Source organism: Setaria italica, chromosome III (assembly GCF_000263155.2).
Source record: "Setaria italica strain Yugu1 chromosome III, Setaria_italica_v2.0, whole genome shotgun sequence".
In the NCBI taxonomy this organism is placed as follows: domain Eukaryota; kingdom Viridiplantae; phylum Streptophyta; class Magnoliopsida; order Poales; family Poaceae; genus Setaria; species Setaria italica.
In genome coordinates, this window is record NC_028452.1 from 8,584,858 (window position 1) to 8,607,141 (window position 22,284).

General features: G+C 48.3%; 4 protein-coding genes across 5 annotated transcripts; 2 read left to right on the forward strand and 2 right to left on the reverse strand.

Annotated features, from left to right (window-relative positions):
* The first annotated feature begins 1,288 nt into the window (after nucleotides 1–1,288).
* LOC101777674 (probable protein phosphatase 2C 52) lies at nucleotides 1,289–6,838 on the forward strand. Of its 2 annotated transcripts, XM_012844965.3 has the most exons (9): nucleotides 1,289–1,484; nucleotides 1,587–2,285; nucleotides 3,856–3,983; nucleotides 4,056–4,154; nucleotides 4,238–4,396; nucleotides 5,068–5,154; nucleotides 5,256–5,347; nucleotides 5,450–5,524; nucleotides 6,357–6,527. In XM_012844965.3, the coding sequence occupies exons 2-9, from the start codon at nucleotides 1,612–1,614 to the stop codon at nucleotides 6,525–6,527; spliced, it is 1,485 nt and encodes a 494-aa protein (XP_012700419.1). In that variant the 5' UTR covers nucleotides 1,289–1,484; nucleotides 1,587–1,611. The 2 variants fall into 2 exon arrangements, with proteins under 2 accessions (XP_012700419.1, XP_004961053.1); XM_004960996.3 differs by lacking the exon at nucleotides 1,289–1,484 and having other exon boundaries at nucleotides 1,612–2,285; nucleotides 6,357–6,838.
* A 2,329-nt stretch (nucleotides 6,839–9,167) lies between these two features.
* LOC101778891 (probable polygalacturonase) lies at nucleotides 9,168–11,619 on the forward strand. The gene is made up of 5 exons (XM_004960999.3): nucleotides 9,168–9,786; nucleotides 9,921–10,041; nucleotides 10,173–10,347; nucleotides 10,723–10,793; nucleotides 10,881–11,619. The coding sequence occupies exons 1-5, from the start codon at nucleotides 9,445–9,447 to the stop codon at nucleotides 11,507–11,509; spliced, it is 1,338 nt and encodes a 445-aa protein (XP_004961056.1). The 5' UTR covers nucleotides 9,168–9,444; the 3' UTR covers nucleotides 11,510–11,619.
* LOC101778488 (pentatricopeptide repeat-containing protein At4g01030, mitochondrial) lies at nucleotides 11,331–14,450 on the reverse strand. Its single transcript, XM_012844935.2, has 2 exons — nucleotides 11,690–14,450; nucleotides 11,331–11,571 (listed from the first exon to the last, which is right to left on the reverse strand). Exon 1 carries the CDS (start codon nucleotides 14,404–14,406, stop codon nucleotides 11,833–11,835), a length of 2,574 nt encoding a protein of 857 aa, XP_012700389.1. The 5' UTR covers nucleotides 14,407–14,450; the 3' UTR covers nucleotides 11,331–11,571; nucleotides 11,690–11,832.
* A 4,177-nt stretch (nucleotides 14,451–18,627) lies between these two features.
* On the reverse strand, nucleotides 18,628–21,224 carry LOC101778091. Its single transcript, XM_022825155.1, has 3 exons — nucleotides 19,552–21,224; nucleotides 19,202–19,456; nucleotides 18,628–19,079 (listed from the first exon to the last, which is right to left on the reverse strand). The coding sequence occupies exons 1-3, from the start codon at nucleotides 19,909–19,911 to the stop codon at nucleotides 18,855–18,857; spliced, it is 840 nt and encodes a 279-aa protein (XP_022680890.1). The 5' UTR covers nucleotides 19,912–21,224; the 3' UTR covers nucleotides 18,628–18,854.
* Between the last annotated feature and the right edge of the window lie 1,060 nt (nucleotides 21,225–22,284).

The following is a 22,284-nucleotide window of genomic DNA, read 5'->3' on the forward strand; positions in this document are numbered from 1 at the left end:
ATGGGACAATATGTCTAGGTACCGATAGCATCTAGGTGTGGCACTCTCTCTACTGCACAATAGTTTTCCATACTGTAGCAACACATTGTCAAATCATGGACTAATTAGGTTTAATAGATTCGTCTCGCCGTTTAGCCTCCACTTATGTAATAGATTTTGTAAATAATCTACGTTTAATACTAATTACTAATACTCCTAATTAGTATCTAAACATTCGATGTAATGGGTGCTAAAAATAAGCAGGGTGAACCAAACGGGGCCTAACTTGTCGTGAAGCTTTTATCAGGATGGACAACTATTGTGCAGTAGAGAGAGTGCCACAACTAGATGCTATGGTACTAGACATATTTGTCCCATCATTTAAATGTATAAAGATAGAAGAGAGGATGAAAATAGCGACGTTGTCATGCTACGTAGGGCATGTAGGAATATAGTGATTAGACGTTTATAGAGCTCGAGTAGAAACATAAATAATTAAGGAGTTAAATATGCAATTTCAGGAATTCAGATGGCACCATCAGTAGATTTAAGGAACCATGGTGGGTTTTACTATTCTAAGTGGAACTTTTTGAATCATGATTGCCTTTGTTAAACCGCACAACTGATATGTAAAATAATGAATGTGAATGAACTTACAAGCAACGTGAATATATGAAGTGGCAGTTTATATGAAGTGGCAGTTCATCCTCGATCTGCATGAAACACGTATCAAATTTGACACAACACAAAGATTTATATGAGATATAACATGTGACGTGCCACACTAATTTCACACAAGTTTCCGATTTGTAACAAGAACTTGCTGAACCAAAGAGGAAATGTACCACCTATGCGGATCATCCGTAAATCTCGGCCCGCATTTTACTCATAGAGACCCAGCAGTAGGCACCGCGCAGCCCGTCGACAACCCCTGCCATGCTCGCTGACACTCTTAACCAAGCATCGTCCTTCTCCCTCGCTTGTAATAAGAACTTGCTGAACCAAAGAGGAAATGTAGCACCTACACGGCCCATCTATAAATTTCAGCCCGCAATTTACTTATAGAGACCCATCTATGCCCGCCTAACACTCCCAGCCAACCACCGTCCTTCTCGCTCGCTTGCACTGGCCCAGAAATGTCGGCCCCGCACGTCAGTGATATGAGAGCCACACACGACCGGTCGCCCAAGTCCCAGGTGTTCACGCCTCCCGAGCCACGTACGCACATTAAAAAAACCAAATAAATAATAAAAGAAAACCCAAAATAAAATTATTTAAGTAAGAAGGGAGGGCGAGAGCATGCTCCTCTCCTCTTCTTCCCTTGCCTGGGCTTCATCTGATCTCACCTCACGCGCACACTCGCCCGATCACTCCCCCCCTCTCCGCCTCCAGCTCACACCCACCGCCCCACCCCTTCCTCCCCCTCGCACTCAAATCCAGAGCCTCACAGATCCGCCGCCTCCCCGATCCGATCGCCTCCGCCTCCTCCCGATCGGATCCCGCAGGTGAGCTCCCTCCCCATTGCTCCAGCTCCCCGTGCACGGTTTCCTGTTCGAATTTGAAGTGGCCCTGCATCTTAGCTCCGTGTCTGATGCTCCTCCTCCTAGGGTTTGGGTGTCTGCGGCGATTTAGATGGTTTACGATGGCGCCGTGAAGGACCAGGAGAGCGCGGCGAACACAGCGTCGGCATCGGCGGCGGTGTCCGAGGCATCGGGGGATTCGCCCGCAGCGTCGGAGGCGGCGGCGGTGAGCGCGAGGCCATCGGCGAGGCTGCCGCACGACAAGAGGCTCGGCGTGCGGCACCCCTTGAAGCACCGCCGGTTTCGTGCCGGGGGGAAGATGATGGTGGAGCCAGGAGGGGTGCCGCCCGCTCAGGCCGTGGCGGAAGGGGAGGAGGAAGAGGAAGCCAGCGAGGTGGAAGAGGAAGAGGAGGCCTCGTCCACGGAGACGGATATGCAGGCTGCCGATGTTGAGGTGTCATCCGCGCCGGCAGCAGGGGTACAAGCGATGGAGGTGGAGGGGGGCGAAATGGAGGCGTCACCTGAGCCAGCAGTGGCTGTAGGGGTCACAGAGTTGGAGGCCCAGCCAGACGAGGAGGATGAAGTTTCGTCCATCGCGATGGCACAGGGTGAGAGGAAGCAGGAGGCCGCACCTGCAACTTCTGCCGTACTAGCTGTGGAGGCGCCCAAGGAGAAGGATCAGGATAAGGAGAGGGAGGAGAAGGAGAAGAGGGACAAGGAGAGGGAAAGGCAGAAGGAGAGGGAGAGGGTGGATGAGGTTGGCTACATGAGTGGAGGATGGAAGAGGTAACACTTGCTGCCCAATGCCCTTCATCGTAGCTTACGTCTTGAACGATTGGTTCTATTGGCGCTCTCTGTGCTTCATTTAATTTAGATCCGCCACGTAGTTCGCATACCAACAAGATGTAATAGTCCAATCACGAAATGGATTAAATGTTGGCGCTTCTAGCGTTTGAAAAAGTAACGGAAGGGACTTTCTACACATAGCTTTTTTCTGGAGCCATCTTCTATATGGAATAGTATTTAGTTTGGTAGCTTGGCGGTTTCCTTGCTGAATTTCAGTTCTTAGGAGGTGGTACACTATCACATTCAACCATGACAGTATTCATATGGTGCCATGCTAAGCAAATAGCTGTAACTGTAGTATACACCGCTTCCAAATTTTTCATAGTTTCAATTTTTTTTTATGGAAGGGCAGCGATCATCGCTAAAAAAGGTGCATCCACTGTGGGTCCTTATAAACATAAGTATCACCTTGGTCTCCATGTTTAGAATTGCTCATAGTTTCACTGGAACATTACCTCAAGCTTACAAACCTTTTGGGATCGCTCACGAATTGTAAGCTTGATTGCGGTCCAGAGACATGCCCTATTAGAAAGCAGCACACAGAAAATTTTGTTGACAAGCATAATGGACTACATTGTTCTGCTAGCTGGTGGTAGCTTGCTGGATTTCATGAATTACTAGTACCCCATGATAATGTCACCATGGACCAAATTAAATATCAAACTACTTTGAGCTTTCATACTAAAATTATCCTTGTGGCCGCCCACATTATGAATTTGATACCTTGCTTTTTGCTGCATAAGTCAGACCACATATTGATCTAGAATGCTCTATCAACCACTCTGTCATGAAATGGAAACATTAGTAAGCTGCTTGATAAAATAGAAATAATGCTACTACAGGATTTTATTTATTTTGTATCCTTGGGAGATGTTGCTACACTGTCTATGAGCTTGATTGTCATCATTTCTATCAAACTTTGGTGTACAACATGCTCAAGGGGTTTCTGACCTAACAAATTCAATTAAATACAATGCTACACGTACAAATATCTTATATTACATGCATGGTATTGGTATCAAATTACGAATTAGAAACTAGATCTTATTATTGTTTATGCAATGATACTTAATTCAATTGAATACGATGCTACATGTATAAATATCTTATATTACATGCATGGTTTCAAATTACAAATTAGAAGCTAGATCTTATTATTGTTTATGCAATGATACTTCTCAGATTCTGTATTAATTAGACATTTCATTCTCTAAATCCTGATCTTATTGTTTAGTAAGTGAATTTCCTAATTTGTATGTAAGAAATAGATGAAACACTTCTCATACTCAAATTGCCTGTAGAATTTTTTTTCCCTACATCAATTAGATCGATTGACATTTATAGTTTGCTTTCTTTTTGAGTAGGTAGCCATTTGTTAATAGTTACTGGATAGGTTTTTTTTTTCCTGTATTGGAACCTGTAAGTGATTTCGCCATAGAATATGGTGCAAAAGTCTTTTCGTCAATCATATTTTAACAATAAGCCATGTGTTTGTTTGATTGGTTTGCAGTGTTGATGGAAGTCTGAATTGTGGGTATTCAAGTTTTAGAGGAAAAAGGGCAAGCATGGAAGATTTCTATGATATAAAATCATCAAAAATTGATGATAAACAAATAAGTCTCTTCGGAATTTTTGACGGTCAGATATTTGTTCTTATAGACTTCCTGTTGTCTCTCAGTGCAGCTATATGAAACATTTCTGTTCTCTCAGGTCATGGCGGTTCACGTGCTGCTGAATATTTGAAGGAGCACTTGTTTGACAACCTCATGAAACATCCGGAGTTCATGACAGATACAAAATTAGCTATAAGTATGGTATATTGGTATTGCACATAACATTTTCAATTGTCCATGGACCTTCAAGTAATCCAGTCATCATCTGGCAACTTGCAGGTGAAACATATAGAAGAACCGATTCAGAGTTCTTGGATGCTGAAAGGAACTCTCATAGAGATGACGGGTCAACTGCATCGACAGCAGTGTTGGTTGGTGACCATCTTTATGTGGCAAATGTTGGAGACTCCAGGGCTGTTATATCAAAGGCTGGCAAAGGTACGTTTATTTGGAAATTATGAGCTATAGATGAGAATGATGTTGTTGATTGATTAATTTTGAATACAGTCTGTGGTTCTGTGCCAGTCTGGAAGTATGTTTAAACCGCTATACCAAAGATTTATAAGGCATGAATTACGTCATATTTAGTATTGTTAGTGACTATTGACTGTATTTACGATGATTGATAGATGGTGATTATAAATAGTATTATGAGATAGTTATTGTGTAAAAACTGGACAATCCGTGAGGAGCATGTTCTTTCAGTTTATCACCTTTGAATATTGAAAAAAATAGTATAGAACCTTTGATATAACATTACAATTGATATCAAAATGACATGTGAGAAGTTGCGGATGAATTTAGTGAGTACTGCTGTGATAATAATTAAACTTCATTGTTCTGACCATCTTTCATTCCTGTGAAAGTTGTACAAGTGTTAGCTTTCTAGATGAATTGCTCGCTATGCATGCACCTAGTTATTTTGCACAGCGTGAGATGGATTTATTAGACTCATTTGAGGTGGGAACATTAGTTCTCTTTTTCCTTGTATCCGAGGGATGTCTGCTTTGATGCTTTGGCAGGTCTTATGGAGTTATGTCTATAATCCATATGTATTTTAATTTTTTCTGTTTCATTGTTTGTAAAATATCTTGTTTTCCTCCTTGCAGCTATTGCGTTATCTGAAGATCACAAGCCGAACAGAAGTGATGAGAGGAAACGAATTGAGAGTGCTGGTGGGATAGTTATGTGGGCTGGTAAGCCCTGCACACACGAAGTACACTTACATGATTTCATGTTTTAGCCAAAGTTTATTGCCATGATCTTGTTGCTCATAGTGGCCAATGGGCTTCTACAGGAACATGGAGGGTAGGTGGTGTACTTGCGATGTCGCGAGCATTTGGCAACCGTCTGCTAAAGCAATTTGTTATTGCAGAACCTGAGATTCAGGTATCTTGATCGGCACTTAACCTAACATTGATTTTTCATGGATTTACATGTGACTTGTGGTTTTATATACCTAACCTGTTCACTCAAACTTTTCTTTGTCAGGAACAAGAAATAGATGATGAATTGGAGTTTCTGATTATAGCTAGTGATGGGCTGTGGGATGTGGTTCCAAATGAGGTTAGTTTGCTATCCACATCTGTGACTTTTTTAGAGGTGCAGATGCCCCTTTATTTACCATTCTTCCTGGGCATTTGGAGCTTAGGTGGATTTGTAGCGCATACATTTGAGCATTATAAACTATAAAGTACATATTATTGGGAATTGTGTGTGATGCCCTGATAAGTGAAGGTTTTAACATTAATATGCCTTAGCTAACACAAGAGAAGTCATAGAAATGTGGAAAACAAAGAATTTATGCAAAACTAGAGTATTATGATGTTTTAGTTAACAACCTATTATAGAATATATGGAACTTCTAGCATCTCCTCTATTTCACCTCCCTTTTCTGCCATGTCTTTTTTCCTCGCTGGATCATAATCATGTCTAGCATCCCTTCTTGTCAGGTCGCTGGCCTTGGACCTTTAGGTGGCTAGGTTTTTTTTGGCCGTTGGTGGTGGTGGTAGAGTGGTGCGAATGTAAAATATAAACTCCTTGGGTGTGTGTGGGGTGTGTTTTGGAGGGATTGTTATAGCCTTACCCTTTGTATTTCTTCTCTCTTAATGAAATGACATGCAGCTCTCCTGCATTGTTTGAGAAAAAACAACCATGTTGAGACAAACTTTTAGGTATCTAATGTGCTGCATAGCAATGCGTAATCTAGTAATTAGTAAATTGCTATAATTGCAACTGGCATTGTATCTCGAGTGCTTTCAATGTCTGATGTCCATTACTTGGGGAGTTACATGTAGAAGGATTTTTCCTGGCGTTTATCCTCATTGGGCCTTCTGCTAATGGTGCACAAGATCCCATCGGGGATGCATGACTCACAGTCTCATCCTTTTTCACACAGGATGCCGTTGCACTTGTGAAGATGGAGGAGGAACCTGAGGCAGCAGCCCGGAAGCTGACAGAAACTGCATTCTCCCGCGGTAGCGGCGATAACATCACGTGCATAGTGGTGAAATTCCAGCACGACAAGCCGGGTGGCGGATCTCCCTCGCCTTCAGGCGACAAGAGTTGATTCTATTTGTTGTTGGTTATACATGTCGTCGGTCCTTTTACCTTGCGCTGGATTTTCCTGGCCCCATCCATGGTGGTCCCCCATATAGCGGCGCGGCTGGTACTTAGAGTTGGTTCATGTTCGTTGCTTGTCTATATATCCCCCCCTAATTTTGGTCCTCCGGTGGGTTACAGCCTTACAGGTTGCAGTGCTATTTACACATATGTTTGTCATTGGTTCAGCCTACACTGCATTTCTGTAGTAGCTGCTGTTGTATGAATGAATGACTGTTAGGAAGGGAACTCCCAGCCTGGTCCCGGGTGTCTTCTTAAGCTGATTGCTACTGGACTGAGGTTTTCGCAGCTAGTGACTGCCCTATATCACCTAGCCCATCTTGGTGATCTGCAGAGCAAGACCCGAAAGGAGTGGGAGGGCAGCAAAGCATCCTACTCTGAAAGTCTGAAGCCTCTTTTATTATGGTGTTGCGTACATGGCAGCTTGTGCTTGTGGAGATGGGTCGCTTGTCAGGGGAAACAATACGCGGCCTGCCCGCCGCTGCAAGGTCATTACTCCATTGCATGCGTCGTTGTACATTTTACGAAACCAATCCCTGCACAGGCACAAGGACACTGGCATGGTGTTGGGTGCTCGCTGCAGAAAAGCCTCGCATCGCGCGGGGCATGTGCAGCAACAGGGGCTTTGCAGCCAAGATCTGGTATGGTGATGATGCTGCAGGCTTGCAGCGCTGGGAGTAATAGGGGGCACATGATTTAGGAGGTGTTTGTTTGTTTGTTTGTTTGTTTAGGGGTGTTTGGATCTCCGGGTTAAACTTTAGTCTTGTCACATCAAATATTTGGACACTAATTAGGAGTATTAAACATAGGCTAATTACAAAATCAATTTCACAATCCCTAGGCTAAATCGCAAGACAAATTTATTAAGCCTTAGTCCATAATTTGACAATATGATGCTACAGTAAACATTCACTATTGATGGATTAATTAGGCTTAATATATTCGTCTCACGATTTAGCTTAGGGGTTCTGCAATTATTTTTGTAATTAGCTCATGTTTAGTCCTCCTAATTACATCCGAATATCCGATGTAACACGAACTAAACTTTAGCTCCAGGATCCAAACACCCCCTTAGTTCCCTTTTAAAATTTCTGTTTAGATACTAATTAGGAATATTAAATAGAGGCTAATTACAAAATCAATTGCATAGATGGAGACTAATTTACGAGACGAATCTATTAAGCCTAATTAGTCCATGATTTGACAATGTGATGCTACAGTAAACATGTGCTAATGATGAATTAATTAGGCTTAATAGATTCGTCTCGTAAATTAGCCTTCATCTGTGTAATTAGTTTTATAATTAATTTATATTTAGTTCTCCTAATTAGCCTCCAAATATTCGATGTAACATGAATTTTAGTCTCGACACCTTAACCTATTTCCATGGACTACGGGTCACAGATGTGCGTGGCCCTACGTACTAGGGCTTTTGACAGAGCTGCTGGTTCAACACAGCCTGGCAAGATCAGATCGTCGTTCTGGCCCTGTGGCCTCTGCTAGGCATTGGGAAAGTTTTCAAGGTTGATGGGGCAGTGGCAATGGCGAGTCAATTTGGTACGAAATGGATGGGTCTGTGCAGAGCTTCTGATCGTGATAGTCCGATCAGTGTGGGAACCAATCCTTGTCGTCGAAACAGAAGCTTGCCGTGCTGGTTGCCATAGCTTCCAGAGATTAAATTCGACGCCAAGATATAGGCGTAATTGTTCTCGGGCACATGGTGCGAGTAGCGAGTGAGTGGGGGTGTTTGGATACGAGGTACTAAACTTTAGGAGTGTCACATCGGATGTTTGGACGCTAATTAGAAGGACTAAACATGAGCTAATTATAAAACTAACTGCAGAACCCCTATACTAATTCGCGAGATGAATCTATTAAGCCTAATTAATCCATCATTAGCAACTGGTTACTGTAGCACCACATTGTCAAATCATGGACTAATTAGACTTAATAGATTCGTCTCGCGAATTAGACTCCATCTGTGCAATTAGTTTTGTAATTAGATTATATTTGAGTATCATGTGACGTGTCCTAAAGTTTAGGAGGTGTTTCCCAATTCGCTTTGCTTTGCTGAGCAACCGTTTGAGCGTCCGGACAGGCAGCTGCACGGCAGATTTGGTTTCAGTAATGGCGTTGAATAATGACAGCAGCGGATTGGAACAAGATTCCTATTTGGGTTTTGGACCACATGTACCGTCATACACTCATACCACCCGTATTTATGTGTTAGTACGATCACTGCACTTACAAAGAAAAAGGTAGTAATTCATGCATGTTGCCTAATCAAATCACAGAGATCATCTACTGAAAAAAGGTTTGTGTTTTAAAAAAAGCTCCAGGAAAATGTTAAATCATTCCATTTTACCCATCTAGCGTTTTTTTTGAGAGGATCTAGCGTTTTCTTTACCTCTAGTAATTTGTCATACGAGCTTTTCTTTCCTGGACTGCATCCATGTTACCATGTGGACTGCCTAGTGGGTACTGAGTAGCGAGTACTGACGACTGGTTTCTGAATTCTTCTACAGGACACAGGAGCAATGGGGCCTATGCCAGCTCACAATGACCCTCCTCTTCCTGCCGACGCTGCCGTGCCGCCACCCTGAAGCACAAACTGCGCAAAGCCAAACGGCAAGCGACCAACCAAACCAAATCCATGGAGGCTTGAGCTTGTCGCTCGCACGCAAAACAACAGCTGCATTTAGCGCCGCCACACCGACGCCGCGCATCCATCCACCTACAAGACGGGACGCCGCAGCTTTTGCGCCTTGTACTCTCCTGCTTGTCACCTCACCTCACTTTACTCCACTTCACTGCGCTGCAGTTAACACGCTGGTGCTGCGCGCGAGCGCGCCGCGCCAGAAACGATGCCGACGCCACCGCGGAGCCTGCTCGCGGCGGCGGTGGTGCTGATGCTGCTCCTGCTGCTGTCGCCGGCCGGGGCGCAGGAGACGTGCTCGGGGATCGCGCCGGCCCCGCGGCGGCGCGGGGCGTGGATGTCCGTGGCGAGCTTCGGCGGCCGCGGGGACGGGCAGACGCTCAATACGGCGGCGTTCGCGCGCGCTGTGGCGCGCATCGAAAGCCGCCGCGGCGCGCGGGGCGGCACGCTGCTGTACGTGCCGCCCGGGGTGTGGCTCACGGGGCCTTTCAACCTCACCTCGCACATGACGCTCTTCCTCGCCCGCGGAGCCGTCATCCGCGCCACCCAGGTAGGGCCGTAGGCCTTCTTCACCTCTCGAGCTCTGGCTGTCCATGGCCGCTGACTTCCTCCATCCTTCTCGTCCCTGGGTCGCCATGCTATGCTGAGGCACGCGAGAGCTAAGCTTGCGCATCCTTGGAGCAGGACACGTCTAGCTGGCCGCTGGTCGACCCGTTGCCGTCGTACGGAAGAGGGCGCGAGCTGCCTGGTGGGAGATACATGAGCTTAATCCACGGCAATGGCCTCCAAGACGTCTTCATCACAGGTTCTTGTTCTGCGCAGACTGCGACTCTTTCACCTTCTGGTCATGAAATGTGGATAACTGTCTCTATGGCTAGCTCTACGCAGCTCAATACAAGGATGATTCATACTAAAAGTTCAGCATTTTTGGAGCAGGTGAGAATGGCACCATTGATGGGCAAGGCAGCGTGTGGTGGGATATGTGGAAGAAGCGCACGCTGCCCTTCACAAGGCCGCACCTGCTGGAGCTCATGTACTCCACCGATGTGATCGTCTCCAATGTCGTCTTCCAGGATTCGCCGTTCTGGAACATCCACCCGGTTTACTGCAGGTGAGCACCAAAGGATTCGCCTGTTGTAGTGCTGTTACAGAGAGGGAGCCACATTTTTTCAGTCCAATTGGTTTGCTTAATTCGCCTGTTCGTCAGAACTCCAGCTTGCACCTGGACAGGTTCCGGGCCTTGTTACGAGGTTGCAATGTAGTTTCAGGAACAATCATTGAGCAAAAAATAGCATGAGAATCGATACACAACTCATAGTTATCTGATAAACTGAATATTGACGCTGAGTCCAATGTTTGCTACCCTTTCTGTCAGACAGCGAAAAAGGGTTATGAACCGCGATCCTTCTAAACGACTAAACGAGCGTTACTTTATGCATATGCAACAGAGCATGAATTTTTCACTTGTACATGTGTCCATATGCAGCAATGTAGTAATAGCAAACGTGACTGTGTTGGCACCGCACGACTCCCCAAACACTGATGGAATCGATCTAGGTAATGGATGTTTCACTCTTCTTCGTAAATCTGAGCAAAATTTGCGTGTGCATAACAATGAAGTTACATGTGCATCTTATACTGCAGATTCATGCAACAATGTCTGCATCGAGGACTCCTATATTTCTGCAGGAGATGACTTGATTTCCATCAAGAGTGGCTGGGATGAGTATGGCATTGCTTTTGGTCGTCCAAGCTCTGGCATCACCATCCGGAGGATAACAGGGTCCGGCCCCTTCGCTGGCTTTGCAGTTGGAAGCGAAACCTCTGGGGGCGTGGAGAACGTCCTTGTTGAGCACCTGAATTTGTTCAGCATGGGCGTTGGGATCCATATCAAGACCAACTCAGGAAGGGGAGGATTCATCCGGAACATCACCGTCTCTGAAGTGACCCTGAATGGAGCTCGATACGGTTTGAGGATTGCTGGTGACGTTGGTGGCCACCCTGATACATCCTACAACCCGAATGTGCTTCCTGTTGTCCACAGTGTGACGATTAAGAATGTTTGGGGTCAGAACATACGGCAAGCTGGGCTGATAAGGGGCATCAGGAACTCAGTTTTCAGTCGCATATGCCTCTCAAATGTAAAGCTCTATGGCAGTGCATCTATCGGGCCATGGAAATGCCGAGATGTCAGTGGTGGTGCACTTGATGTGCAACCATCGCCATGTACAGAGCTAGCTAGTACATCTGAGACAGGTTTCTGTACAACTTAGATCAGCTTCTCCCAAGTGAATGTTGTTACTCTCAGTTCCGCCGCTTAGGCATATAAATTTTCCTGACAAATAGCAATAAAGATGTCAGCATTGCTCTTTTTTGTTTGGTAGAAATGCTTGCTGATTAACTGGAATATGTAACAGAAACAATGACCCGTGACATATCCATCAGTCCATTACCTTGTTCACAGGGACTCTCAGTCCTTTGTTTCTTGGAAAGCTCTCCTGCAATTCAGCCGTCAGGCCTGATTGAATGGAATTACTTCTTAAAACTGCTATTAACAGGGGATATCCACCGTTTTACATGACATGCCATTCAATATTCACCAGCAGTCATTGCAAGAGCATTTTCCACCCGTAAAATGATGAAACCTATCGGCATCTCGAAGAATAATCTCCCGGTCACATATAGCAGAGATATGCTTGGCCACCTCGTGGCAGTCATTGCACATCCTGGTGTTCTTGATCACCCTGATGGGTGCCTGGCTTGTATCTGAATGGATTAACCCATAAGTGATAGCTAGCTTCTCAGTATGGCTAAGCAGTAGCTTCTCCTTTTCTTCTTCTGGTACGTTATATACTATGCAGCTGGTGTCTGGCACATATCCTGCCTTTCTGATCTGAAAAACCAAACGAATCAGCTCTTCATATATCTCTGCAGTATCTGGATGTGGCTTCCCCTCAACTTCAAATACATGGATACTTTGTTCAATCTGTATCCAGCTCCATCCAGGCCGAGTATTCAGTGATCTTGCTTTCATTACATACTTGAGGCTCTCAGCTTCATCAAACATCTGTTCTTGTTCATACAAGCTCACCATCTGCAAGTAGTTGGCTGAATTGTATGGCTCTAGTTTGAACAATTTTCTTGCAGCCACTTCAGCAAGAGCAAGATTTCCATGTACTGTGCAACCTGTTAGAAGGGCTCCCCATAAGCTTGCTGCTGACTTGAATGGTGACTTCTTAATGAAGTCCATTGCTTCATCCAGGTAACCGCACCTTGACAACAGGTCGACCATGCAGGCATAGTTCTCGACTGTAGGTGTCACACCATATCTGCTTTCCATGCTATCAAAATACTCCCACCCTTCAGTAATCAACTCCATTGATCTGCAAGCAGTAAGCAGTGCAGTGAAGGTTATACTGTCTGGCTTCAATCCCGAATTACACATGTCGTGGAACAGCTCTATTGCCTCACGGCCATGCCCATGGACCGCCAGCCCAGTCAACATCGCATTGCAAGACACCAAATTATTCTTCTGAATCCTTTCAAATATCCGCTTTGCACTTGTTAAGCTTCCTGCCTTTGAGTACATGTCAATTAGTGCTGTTCTAACAACCATATCATAATCATAGGCTCTTCTCAGTGCAAAACTGTGCAGCTCCTTGCCTTTCTTTAGCAGAGCAAGTCCTGCACAAGCCCGCAGCAAGACCGACATGGTAACTAAACTGGGCTGGACATCGTCCTTCTGCATCTCATTGAAGAAGTAGAACGAATCTTCATAGTCCCCATTATTGCAGCTCCCCGAGATCAGTGAAGTCCAAGAAACCACATTGGGAGTCAAACCGATTGCCTTGACCTGCCGGAGCAGCAGCACAGCCTGCGAACTCAGCCCGTTCATTGAGTAACCGGTGATCAGGCTGTTCCAAGTGGTTATATCTGGATCAAGCCTATTCATCTTCATCTCTTCCACAAGCTTCAGCGAATTGTCAAACTGACCGGCGTTTGCGTAGCCTGCAACCAGCGAGTTCCATGTGGTCATGTTTCTAAGCTCCAGCGCATCGAACACCTTCTTGGCGTAATCAAGGCGGCCACACTTGGCGTACATGTCAACAAAAGCCGTCCCAGTGTACACGTCCGCCTCGAGCTGGTGCCTCAGAAAGAAGCAATGGGCTTCCATGCCGTGTGCAAGCTGCCCCAAGTTGGCCACAGACTTGAGAAGGCTCGACATAGTGCTGGAGTCCGGCAGCAGCCCTTGCTCCAGGATGCTCCGGACAACGCCAAATGCTTCCCGGTCCCGCCCGTGCCGCGAGCAGCCGGACAGCACGGTGTTCCATGTCGCCAAGCTGGGCTCTGGCCCCGATCTAGCCATGCGCTCCGCGAGCTCCAGCGCGTCGTCGACGAGCCCGAGCCGCGCGCAGCACGCGAGCACCGCGTTCCACGCGACCGCCGCGGCCTCCGTCGTCTCGAGCACCCGCGTGGCCGCGGCCACGTCCACGTTCTCGGCGTACATGCCGGCGAGGAACCCGGGCACGAGCGTGTGTGCGTCGACGTGCCCCGCCTTGACGGCGTGCGCGTGCACGGCCCTCCCCTGGCGCAGCGCCCCCGCGCGGCCGCACGCGTGGAGCACCCGCGCGCACGCGTACCCGTCGGCGGGCACCCCGCGCGCCTGCATCTCCCCGAACACGTCGATCGCCTCGCCCCACTCCTCCGCCTCGGCCAGCATGGCGACGTGCTTGTTCCACAGCACCGCGTCCTTTCCGTCCTCCGCATCCGACGCCTCCTCGAGCAGCCGGCGGCTCGACGCCCCCCGACCAAGCCGCGCGAGGAGATCGACGAGCGCGCAAGCGACGTGCGGGTCCCGCGCTCGGTCCGCACGGACGGCCAGCGAGTGCAGTTGCGGCGCGAGCCGCCGGACCACGGAGACGCATTCGGCGTCCTGGTCGCCGTGGAGGAGCTCGGCGCACTGTCGCAGAAGGGAGACCAGGAGCCGCCCGTCGCGGAAGGAATCCACGCCTCGCAGCGCCTCGGAGAGGGAGCTGGCTTTGTGGAGGTGAGGGGGCGGAGCGCGGGCGTGCTGGAGCGGCGGAGGCGGAGGTCTCGCATGGTGTGGTGGGGCGTGGTGGTGGTGGGTTGGCGGCGTGGGGAGCGAGAGGGAGATGGCTTGCGCGGCCATTGCAGTGTGCTTTGGAAGGGGAACTGGAAAAGGAAGACGATTGATTTGCTGTGCAGTGCGGATAAGGGGGGGTGAAATATCTGAGAAAGGAAATGTAATTTAAAATGGGCCGGCCCATATGACTCGGCCTGCCCGGGTCGCTTCTTGCACGATGTTTTGAAGGCTCGAAGCTGAAGCTGAACACAACGTAACAGCCGCACCTTTATCTTACATCAATGTTTGAAGAAATCGCATACTGCTGCACCTTTAGCTTAACCAATACTCCATATGGTGTTCGTGGCCGAAGTCACCAACTAATAGAACTAACGAGTAATTAAACCATGCATATATTACCCATTGAACCATTTCAGTTTGAATCAGAACTATAGAGAACAGGACCTACAATCAAGTAGATTTTTTCACTCGACATGTTAACTAAGGCTTGAAACATTCGCACGCCTTAATCCCTCCTGCATGGCTGCATCTCATTGTAAGGTAGGAAGCAACTGACTTCTGCATCAAATGCCCGTTACTCAGACCAGTGATGGTCTTGCTTCACGGCAGCTTCAGAATTCTCAGGCATTTCTTGCTTCACGGCAGCTTTAGAACTCAGGCATTTCTTGCTTCACGGCAGCTTTGGAACTCTCAGTCATTTCTTGCTTCACAGCAGCTTTAGAACTCTCAGGATTAACTTTATATGGTTCCTTAGCCTTCGTGATCAATAATTTCAAATTTATTTTCGCATCAGCCATAACTTCACGGGCAGAAACCATCTCTCTGTAGACTGACACGCAGGTTCGCTTCAGAAGTATACCATCATATTCGGACCCATCATTCTTCAGCTTCAATAGCTCATCTTCTGAGAAGTTCTGAAATAAACAAGCATCGGCCCATTACTTGGTTTCCATTAAATGTGCAGCAAAGAACCTGAGAATTAACAAATTGACAAAAATATTATGGTTTACCAGTTCCGGATCATCATTTGCTATGTCATCCTCATGAATACATAAAATCTTGGAAGCTGTTGCAAGTTTCATCAGACTCCATCCCTCAAATTCTATGTCAGATCCCTCAAATTCTATGTCAGATCTCTCTTGGCACTCACCGCAACTAGTCAAGAATTCGGAATGCTTGGTCTCACATAACTCACAATCATACAAGATACATGCATATTCGATAATATTTCATTAACCTGGGTACAAAGAGTGTTGCATTACCACTTTAACAGAAAAATGTAAAACCAAAAAAATTATCTACAAGAATATTGCGTAAAAAACTTTGATCAGTGGCAATTAAGGGCTCAAAGTGCAAAAATATTGAAAAACATAACAGTAGATGACAGGGAGCAATAATGCACGAAGTATTCATGTTAAGGGAAAGCAGAAGGTGGTCGCACCATCTCTGGTGTGACATCAAAGCCATGACGATTCAGGATGGTTTTCATCCCGTAACTCATGTGAAGGCGGTCTTCCTTGCTCAGCTCAGAATCTTCACGTACGAGGCACTAAACTCTTCATGAGATTTTTTATGCCCCACATGATTTCCAATACAGCATCATTATACAGGCAGGGTATTTTCTGCAAAAAAGGAGTAGCAAAATTATTGCTCAAATCATTCACCGATAAGCAAAGAAGGGAGCTCATTGATACTGACCAACTTTGATTCAATGATTGTTTTGTGCTCAGGCTTTCCAACAGCTAGCAGTTGACCAGGGATGTGCCAGTTGTGGATCATTTCAGCAAGTTCCTTGTTGACACCAGTATGATTAAATACGTTGGCCTTGTTTGAAGTCTTGAATTCTTTCAGCGAAATGACCTGATCAGGATAACGGATGAGCATATTGTTAATGTAAAAACAATTACTCAACATTATGCAATGTCTCTAAATCATGAGTAGGGGTCAGTTCAGTAGGTATGCCTAAGATATAGTCTTGTTTAAGTTCTCATTTTCTCGCATTGTAATTAAAATAAGTTCATGTTCTAAACATACGGTAGAAAAATTACACCAATCCGTTGAGATATGGTATGCTAGGTAGGCAGTTCTCATGCCAAAGGGAGAGATCTCGCTTCAGCCAAGTGCACAACTTGATCTAGGCCATACAACAATAACAACATAGCCTTTCAGTCCCAAGCAAGTTGGGTAGGCACAACTTGATCTGGACCATAGTGGTCCTTTTTGGTAGTAGGACCGTATAGGCCTAGAGCTTACCTAGGCCAAATGATTATCTATAAATCTGCTCACATGATGACCTTTCATGAAAATTGTTTTCGAACATGACTGCAACAGCATCACACTCTACATGCTTTGCAAACAGAATCATGGTAAAGAGTTTGAAGTCTCTTAAAGTATTACCAAACTAGTCTTTGGTCAACCACTTTGTATTCTTATACCTCCCCTCAATCCAAAAGAATACACACAAAAGGAACAAAATGGCAATAATAAGGATGCAAATCACACTTCTGTTTAATTGGGCACAAGCAACAACGGCACGGATATGAAGGAAAGAAAGGTGTACTGTGACGTCTGTTGCCATATAATGTTGAAATAATGGGCCTAGCTCGTAAGGAACTTCAGAATTTCAAATAAATCTCAAAGGCTCATGTGGGCAAGAGGTGGAGTGGTGCAAGTCTTTAGTCCCACATTGCTAGTGGAGGGGAGGGATGACCAACTTAAATATGGAAGTTGTCTCCACTCCTCCAAGCTATGTGTGTGGGGAGGAAAGAAGAGCTCCACACGCGCGCGCTCGCTCGCCACGCCTCGACGGGGCGAAGGGCGCAGTCGCGCGGCACCTGCATGAATGGTCCGCCGAAATCCGGCCCCTCGCCTTGCGGGGGCGCAGCTTCCTTTTACCGTTTTATTTTTTTGGTTACTTGGTCTTTAAGTCAGCGAGATATATGGAATCCTAACCGGTTTAGATCACGATTGCGACGTGAGAATCGTGGGCTCTCCTATATATGCGACCTACCGGCCTCTACCAAAAATAGAACTATTCGAGCTAGGGTTTTTGCCTCCTCTCGCTGCTGCGCCGCCACCGTAGTCTACTCCATCCCGATTGTCGGCGTGCACCGGCGATTGGGAGAGCAGGTCTCCGGAACCGTCGTCTTCAGCGATCCTGCACCGGGAGAGGGCGAATAAGGTTTTTGGGAAGCGCTCTGTGCGACTGCTCGATCGTTTCCTCCGCTTCGTCAAGTTCTTCGTCGACTCCTTCACCACGACTCGTCTACCTCTTCGTCGCTCGGGCCTCACTCGCCGTTGCAAACAACGTCAGGCTGCTGATCGTCGTCGGCTGCTGTACCCAGTAGTCGTCCAGGAGCCGGTCTTCATCAAGAAAGAAACGTACGATCTCTTAACTCAAATTATGTCTTCCATACTAGCTATTATGATCTGTTGCAGTCTGATAGCACTGGATAGTATGGTAGAATGTGTGATTCTATTTGCAATGATAGACTTGTCTAGATCTTGCGTAGACATGTCTAGTTTAATCTGCTGTCTGTTCATCGTATTCATGATTTATTTCTGGATTAAATTAAAACTAAAAGTGCTTATATATCCAACATATAATCCTTGATAAAGTTTCGCCCAGATGTTCTACAGGGGAATCCAGAAAAATTATGTTAATGACAAGGCAAAGATCGATCAACCGGGCAAGCAAGGACGACATCTGTAGAAGGACGGAAGGATGAGCAAGTACCTCCATGGCGTTTGGTAGGAAACAGTTGGACGCCATCACATCTGAAAACAGCAAAGCCAGAGGGCGTCTCGAACAGCAGTAAGATCAGACCATGGTTCCCCAGCTCGTCAACTGCGAACACAGAAGTCAAGCAAACTTATCAGGCAATCGCCCATTCAGATATAAGTGTAGTCAGCCGTAGATCAGATTCACATGCCCCTTCCAGCTTGGTTGGGACTTGGGAGGAGGATGGCTGGCGGCGCGGGCAAGAGGCTCACCTATGCGGCAGCACTCCGACTTGGGAAGGCATTCCAGAGGAGAGGAATGCCCTTGGCGCTTCTTCCTGCCTTTCCGCACCATCGAGGTCGCGGGCTGAAGTGCAGCGTGATCACCAGCGCCGGCGAGGGTGCAGCGGCAGCATGCGTATACGTGCGCTGCCGTGCCGGACGGCCGGCGCTCCAGACGTCGGTTGCATGGATCGGCGTCATCGGCATTTACGGTAACAAACCATAGATTATCTTGCATGTGATTTTGTTTGTTTGTTTGTTGCCTTTTCGGTTAACCTCCCTCAAGTTTTCTTTGATGGGCCAAAAGATTAAGCAAAAGGCCCAAAACTGCATATGCCAGCACGGACGGGCCCAAACAATTTATTTGGCTCGTTTTTTCCACAACCTTTTTTTTTACAGCACGGGAAAAGTTGTTACGGCCCTGATGTACCACTACGGCTAGCTAGGCTGACGCAAATGGTTCGGCGACGAGCGGTACCGGTGGCGCGGGCGCGCGCGTGACGGCGCGAGGATCAGCGGAGCTCGGTGGGGAGCGCCCTCCTCCTTGCGGCCTCCTCCCAGTTGAGCGGCACGCGGCCCTCACGGTCGCGGCTGAGCCGCTCCTGCGCGCCGCCACGGAGCTTCTCCAGCCGCAGCGCGTCGCTCTGGTGCATCATGAACACCTTGAGCACGTTCAGCAGCGCCGCCGCCAGCCACAGCAGGCTCCCCAGCAGGCACAGCCACGCCCAGCTCCGCCCCTGCATCCCAACGCAAAAACGCACGGCACGCCCAGATCAGCCGGTCACGGTCAGTCGCGCGCGGCCGTCGGTAATGGTACCCACTCCGCTCGTGGGTGCGGCGGTCAGATCAGGCGGCTTACCACTAGGATGGCTGGCTCATGGCGCCAGCTGCCGGAGACGCGGCGGCGGTTCAGGACGGCGGCAACCAGGAACAGCAGGCTCCCCAGCAGCATGGGCATCTGCACGCTCGACTGCAGCAGCTGCGCCCGGCCGTCGGCGCGCTCGTACACCTGGCACGAGTTGAGCACCGAGCCCAACAGCCACAGCAGCGCCGCCGCGAGCAGCATGTTCGCCGCGTGCTTCTCCCGCCCGTAGCTGTACCCTGCCCCCTCGCCCTGTGCGTGTTCAACAAATGATATTGATCAACGTGACAGAGGAGGAATCACCGTGTCTGATCTATGATGACGGAAAGAATAGCTCGTGCGCGTACCTGGGAGACCAGCAGCGCCAGGCCGGCGACGGCGAGGGCGCACCCCGCTGCGTGCAGCGCCGGCACGAGGAACTCCACGAGCCCGAGCTGGGCGTCGTACCGCGCCAGCCCTACGCGCCAGTCGACGCCGGCGAGGTGCGCCGCGAGGTCGTGCGCGTTCACGGCGGCCACTGCCGCCAGCGCCGCGGCGGCCACGGCGAGCCCCGCCCTGGCCGCGCCGCCAGCGGACAGCGCCGCGAGCCCCGCCGACAGGAGCAGCGCGGCGAACGCGTACACCCCCGCGTTGATGTACTCCCACCGGCGCACCGCCAGCGCCGGCCCGTACAGGCGCGCCTCCCTGGCCGTGGCGAGCTTCACCATGGTCGGAAGGCGGAGCCGGATCGATCGCTGAGCTGCGACGTGATGCGAAATGGGAAAGCAAAAACTCCTTGTCTGGCGCTCCAGAACGAAGCAGTTGGCTGGGTTAATGCGGTTTGGCTTCAACCTTGAAGGTAGCAGGGTCAGTGGAGGTGGGTGCGAAGACGGGGCACCACTAAGTCACCGGTGGCCGCGTACGTGGCGGTGTGCATGGCGCCGTGAGGTCTGCGCCTAGACGAGAAGTTGGGACTTGCAAGCTTGGCATCTTGTGTCACCGGAAGAACATTTTGCAGCACGCGGACGTGGTCCGTTACACCTGGCATGCCGCTGCGTCATTCTGGCTAGGTTTGTCAGTACTTGTCCAAATGTTCAGGAAGAGGGATGGCTACTCGTGGCATGGTTCAGAAACTGGATCAACACCAACTCCATGGAAAAGAATTTAAAGGTTCAGACTTGAGAAAAGGGCTGGAAATGAACTTTAAGGTTCGGGTGTGTCTAGTTAGCAATCGATTGAAAACTTGTTTTCTATCGATCACCACTCGTGGCCATTGCCCATTGGATATTGATCCAACGGTCAGGATCCGTGCACCTTCCTGTTTATCTTCTTCCGAGCGCTCGCGATGCCCGACGTGCTTCGTCTTCCTCTCCGTCTCGCGTGACGTGCTACGCCCGAAAGGATCCTTTGTCAGTGCTTGTTGAGATCTGTGTAGTCGATACACGTTCTTCAATCATTGTTATTTTTCTTTCGTATCAAAACGGGGTTAGTAAGCCACTCTCGATAATAGACTTTTTTTATGAAGATCATCGCGAGTAGTTTGGCCAGTTCTTTCTTTATGGCTTACCTTCTATCTTGAGCGAATCACGTAAGCGTTGCCTTTTTTATAGCTTTTAGGGCCTATTTAGGAGCACTCCACTCCAGAAAAATCAGCTCCACTCCATTAGCTCCACACTTTCCTAGCTTCACTCCACCATCTCCAAAAAAACATAGAGCTCTTGCACGTGTTTGGCTGATGGCAGTGCTCCAGCTCCAAAAACGTGAGCACTCATGGTGAATGGTCTATTTTACCCTTTGTTAACGGACCCACATGTCATACTCTTCTATTTTCTCCTCTCTTCTTCCTCTCTCTCCTCTCCTCTCCTCTTCTCTTCTCTTCTACGTACTGCGGCACCTACCAGAAGATGGACATGGCCCGGCCTACGCCCCGGTCGCGCCGCCGCGGGGGAGCTCGCCCCGGGTGGCGCGTCGGGCGTCGGGCGGGTGGTGCGGCGGGCGGGTGGAACGGGCGATGGGAGTTTTATGTTTCGCGAACCGGACTGTGTAACGAGTGGCAATGGTGGGTAAATACCCACCAACTCCACGAGGAGGTCTGTACAGGGGGTTTTTGAAGCACCTCTTGAGGTACTCCAAAAAAACGTGGATCTACCCCCTGCTCCACCTTTTTCTCCTGGAGCCGGAGTTGCTGGAGCTAGACGTGTTTGGCTACGAAATTTTCGGAGTTGGTGGAGTGAAGCAATTTTTTGTGGAGTGGAGTGCTCCCAAACACCCCCTTAGATTCACGTTTAGTGAGTGCTCGATTAACTCCCTAGGCACCCCCGGCATGTGTGCTGGTTTCCACGCGAAGATGTCTCGGTTGGACCGAAAGAAGCCGACGAGCGCTCCAGCCCTGTACCAATCAGGGTTGTCTTGGAGCTATTACCAGTCTCAAGGTTAATGGCTTTGACGTCTACTTCGCTTGCCGGCTTGACCTTGGTTACTCCCGACTTCTTTTCTAGGATCTCAAGTTCTGATGGGGACAATTTCTTGGATGCAGTGAAGACTTGTATCATTGAGTTTGGTACTTGGATAGTTGCTGCTAGCTCAACGGTTTCTGTGTCGCAGTCATATGACCTCTTCAAGTCTCTTCGTAGAGAGAGTACTCCCTTGGGTCCCAACATCTTGAGTAATAAGTACACGTAGTGCGGGATGGCCATGAATTTGGCTAATGCTGGTCTTCCAAGAATAGCGTGGTACGATATTTTGAAATCCGCTACCTCGAACCAGATGTATTCTGTCCGATAGTGTTCTTTGATCCCAAAAGGTTATTGGCAAAACCACCTGTCCAAGGGGTACAGCTGCGTTGCCGGGGACGATCCCATAGAATAGAGAGTTTGTTGGGGTGAGCATATTGGTGATGTCGAGGCCCATCTTTTCCAGTGTCTTGGCGAATATTACGTTAAGACCGCTACCAGCATCAATGAGTACTTTGATGAGTCTGGAGCCAGTGACAGCTGGATCCAGGATGAGGGGATACTGTCCTGGGTCTAAGAAACTAATCCATTGGTTCTTCCTGGAGAAGGTATTGGCACCTCAGACCATTTGAGGAACGTTGGTGTCGC